The 4,379-nt window shown below is 33.3% G+C and overlaps 1 protein-coding gene across 1 annotated transcript; it reads left to right on the forward strand.

The window, feature by feature from the left end:
* Positions 1 to 1,086: 1,086 nt before the first annotated feature.
* On the forward strand, positions 1,087 to 2,179 carry LOC8260779 (zinc finger A20 and AN1 domain-containing stress-associated protein 5). Its single transcript, XM_002513131.3, has one exon. It carries the CDS (start codon positions 1,295 to 1,297, stop codon positions 1,820 to 1,822), a length of 528 nt encoding a protein of 175 aa, XP_002513177.2. The 5' UTR covers positions 1,087 to 1,294; the 3' UTR covers positions 1,823 to 2,179.
* Positions 2,180 to 4,379: the final 2,200 nt, after the last annotated feature.

A 4,379-nucleotide genomic window follows, 5' to 3' on the forward strand; every position in this document is an offset into this window, starting at 1 on the left:
ATATTGATATATTAATTTATATAATATTAAAATTAATTAGTAAATAATTTCTATATTATTGTTTAATAAAAATTTAACTTTAAGAGTATTAAAGACATTTAAAAATAGTGAACTTGATGTTATCTTTTAGAAATTCATAAATTAATATTAAATATTAAATTTTTTATTAAATTATATTTATCAATTACTAATTTTAAAGTCTTTATCCAACGGTTTTTATATAGTTGTTCAATGAAAAAAAGTATTAACTACACAACTTCTGAACCAAATACCTTCTCAATTGAAATAATAAACTCAAAGTTTTACATAAATATCAACATATAATAAAAAATAAAAGCACGTTATTGGAAAGAAAAATATAATATAAAGAAAGGCATACTATTCAAATCTTATGATGTTTTCTTCTCATTATTTAGTCATCATTTATATTAAAGAACATTTTAGAAAGTATCGAATTCATTTTCGGTTCTCCAAGACTTTGACATTTAAAATTTTGTAATGTAAATTTTGAGGTCAAACAATAATTCAATGAATATACAAAGAAATCCTTGGCTTATGATCTTAATTCACAGACAGAAAACTTTCTACTTGAGAGAAAATGAAGTTAAGATAAGAATAAGAATAGTAGACCATGGTGCTTGAATAGGCAGTTTTGAGATGCATGCATCTCATGACAATTATACTTTACAATAAATGGCAAATTGAATGGTTAAATAAATTGACGGAAGGAGAGTTAATATGAGAAGCTGTCTTAATGTAATGGGAAGATATATAAGATCATTTTGAAAGTAGGTATTTTTATTTAAAATTTACAAAAACCAAAATCAAAGAAAACATATAATCCTTTTATAAAATAAATTTCCAAAACGACAATAGCAAAAAGCTATAATTGAGCATGAGAACAGGGAATAAGCAAGCCGCATTGAGTACTTTTTCTCTCGATAATGACGACTAACACGTAAAAGAAAAAATCAAAAATGAGAAAAGGTCATTCCACCTAAAACAAAAGGGCGTTTCTGTAAAATCACAAAAACAAAGTCGCAAAAGAAATGTTTGATACGCGTCTCTATGAGGCCCATATTCCATCGCCATTACCGACCTCTCCTTTCCTTCATATCCCCTTCTCATCTCCCTCCCTTACCCCCCCAAAACTCCCCATCTCGCATCATCTATCTCTCTCTTTCTCCCTCTCATACCTCTCTCTGCAAAAGTCTTTTATAATTTTGAAACCGGATTCGGTTTTGTTTTAACGTTATTACTTTCATCCTCAAAGCCAAGATCAAAAGGAAAGAAAATGGCACAAAAGACGGAGAAAGAAGAGACTGAGTTCAAGGTACCGGAAACACTTACCTTATGCGTCAATAATTGTGGAGTTACAGGTAATCCAGCCACCAACAACATGTGTCAGAAATGTTTCAACGCCACCACCAGCACCAGCACCAGCAACAGCACCACCTCCACCACCACAACCGCCATAATATCAGCTTCTGCTGGCTCATCAGGCAGCGGGATCTTGACTATATCACCGAGATCTAGTGCATCTCTGATGGTTATTCGAGATCCGCAACCGGAGACTAGTGAATCGACGGCGGATAGGGAAAAGAATGATGTCTTAGTGGCTAAGAGAGACGTGAATCGGTGCTCCGGTTGCAGGAGGAAGGTAGGGTTGACCGGATTTCGATGTCGGTGTGGTGATCTGTTCTGTTGGGAACATCGATACTCTGACCGCCACGATTGCAGCTACGATTACAAAACAGTTGGCCGGGAAGCGATTGCTAGAGAGAATCCCGTTGTTAAAGCAGCTAAGATTGTTAGAGTTTGAAAATAAGAAAAAAAACGAATTTGAAAAACTTGAACAAAGAACAAGATCGATACTCTCGATCTGGTCTGATCTGATCTGATCATTTCGCATTCTTTTCCTCTTAAAAAGATTTTTAAAGATCAGAGTTTAGTGCAAGAGGAAAAAAAAAGGAGATTCATGATCCAAGTATCAGAGAAATTCAACGGCGAAGATTAATCCAAGATCAGGATCAAGATCAAGATCAAGATCAAAATTCTTCTATAAATTTTTCTTTTCTTTTTCTTTTTTTTTAAAATTTTTTTTCCTTTTGAAATGAAAGATATGATTATTATTATTAATATGATTATTAATGTTATGATTGTGGCTTAATCGCGTCCACTGTTGTGTTTTAATTTTTATTTGTTTTTTTACAGAAATTACAGACGGGCAATGGTATGTGAATCTAAATTAGAATAAAGTGTGTGGGTTTTAATGTCATTTTAGTTAATTTCTCTGAAAGGTCTTATTAGATTTTGGAAAGATGTTGTGGGGAACACCAAACGAAGGCAATGACATGTGATGTTTTGTTTTCTTCTGTCCTTTTTCGTTATTATCACGATTTTTTACTTTTCTATATTTGAGCTACATATCGTGATAAGTTTACCTTGCTCAGCTTGACATGATTGGCATAGAGCATAGTCCAATCCCGTAACGCCACGTATGTGGAAAGGTGCAGAGAGAAAAAAAAAAATGCAGTGTAAAAGGTTGGGGCGGACGGGAGCATTTGCGTGAATAAATTGTCTTTTTTGGGTTTTGTCAGTGCAGGGTTGAGATTTCGAGAAAATTGGGCTGTTATGATGATCCAACGGTGGGGATTGGATGGTGTGTAAAGGCGCATTGATTTGGGAATTAAAAAGAGGGCGGGGACCACTTTGTGAAAGGGATTGTTAGTGGGTTTTGTCCTTTCAATGGCTTGAAAAGCTGTTTGGAAGATATTGACCAATGAGAAGGAGACACCTCTTTTCTGGATTTATGTGGAGTGAGTTGGGTTTAGGCCTTTTTCTTGCAACAGGATTGTGGGTGATTGTGATATCCTTGATTGTCATTGACAAACATTTTAGATTCTAAGGTTGGTTAATTTTTTAATCCATCTCTTTTCCCCCTTAAACTTAGGTACGGTGAAGGGTAAAAAAGATATTTGATTAGAAGTAAGCTTAATTTGCATTTTCTACAATAATTATATATGAGGAAGATTATGAGGTTCTTTTGCTAAAAGAGAATTTTGGCATTGCTTTTAAGCAACTCTACATCAACTCTCGTTGGCAAATTTTGTTTCTTTTCCTTTTGGTGGAAGTTACTGTTATAACTTTCCAAATTTTCTTTGTTTACCTAAGCTATGTGCTCTTTGGACTTTGATATTGATTTTCAAAAGTTCTAAGTTTGCTCTCAAAGAATCCTTTTTATATTGATAAATGATGATATATTAATTATATTTAAATAATTAAATATATTATTATTAAATATCAAAATATAAAACAATTATGCTATGCTATGTTAGTTGCTCATTTTGATACAACTATACATCGGAGGCGGCCATAATTGTCCCATTAATTTTTAAATGAAAATTATAATCATTAAGCTTAGGAATGAATCTAATGGAAATTGAACCAACTTCATATATCCCTTTTCTACCTAATCCAGAAACAAGATCGGACGTTATTCCGGTCCGTCTCCATTTTTGTGAAACTATTCCTCAAGCAAGGCAGCCGATAAGTCATCGAAGGGTTTGTGTGAAGTCATTTTGAAGGATGGAAATTTTCAGAAACATAATAGTATATTTTTCTCCTAGCATCAAAGGATCCTAGTCATAGTAACACATATAAAGTTGAGCTAAATTGACCTACATATAAAGTTGAGTTGAATCATGTCATTATGCAAAAACAACACTAAGAAATGGCATGCTATATACGGCACAATTGCTGGTAACAAATTAACAATGCAGTGGACCATCTGAATGGCTGATCACAGATTAATGGTCCTATTTTATAATAAAAGTGTGCAACTTGGTTGCCAAATGATGGGGAACCTGCCCTTTGCCCTTTTACCTTTTCTATTATTGGTGCTCATATGTTTATCATTCTATATATAAAAATAACAATTTATTTTCTTTTTAAAGATTGAATATTGGGATGATGATTTTATTATCAAGCAGTTCAATGAACTTAAATATTCGCCGTTTTGTTTTCTTTTAGAAAAGCTAAAAGAGATTATAGATTATTTCAGTAATACAACGTTTATGGTAGGACGGGCCACAGACCGGTTCGTAATTGGAACTGGGACGGCCAATTACAGATCATGACCACCCCCAGTTTATAGCATGGAAAATTAGTTTAAATAACAAATTTTTTATATATATTATTACATATTTTTAATTATGTAATAAAAAAGTATAGAATTATTCTGCAGACTGCAGTTTTTGGTTTTATGGTGAAGGTTGAGGGTGGAAGAGAGGGTTGTTGGTAATCAGGTAAAGGGACCACTCAAGCTGACAGATGGGCACATAAATATTCCACCTGTTCCAATATTATTGGATCCCAAT

This window comes from Ricinus communis, chromosome 6 (genome assembly GCF_019578655.1).
Source record: "Ricinus communis isolate WT05 ecotype wild-type chromosome 6, ASM1957865v1, whole genome shotgun sequence".
In the NCBI taxonomy this organism is placed as follows: domain Eukaryota; kingdom Viridiplantae; phylum Streptophyta; class Magnoliopsida; order Malpighiales; family Euphorbiaceae; genus Ricinus; species Ricinus communis.

Bases quoted from the DNA above. Each gene is read 5' to 3' on its own strand.
- LOC8260779 (XM_002513131.3), top strand. From the start codon at position 1,295: ATGGCACAAAAGACGGAGAAAGAAGAGACTGAGTTCAAGGTACCGGAA.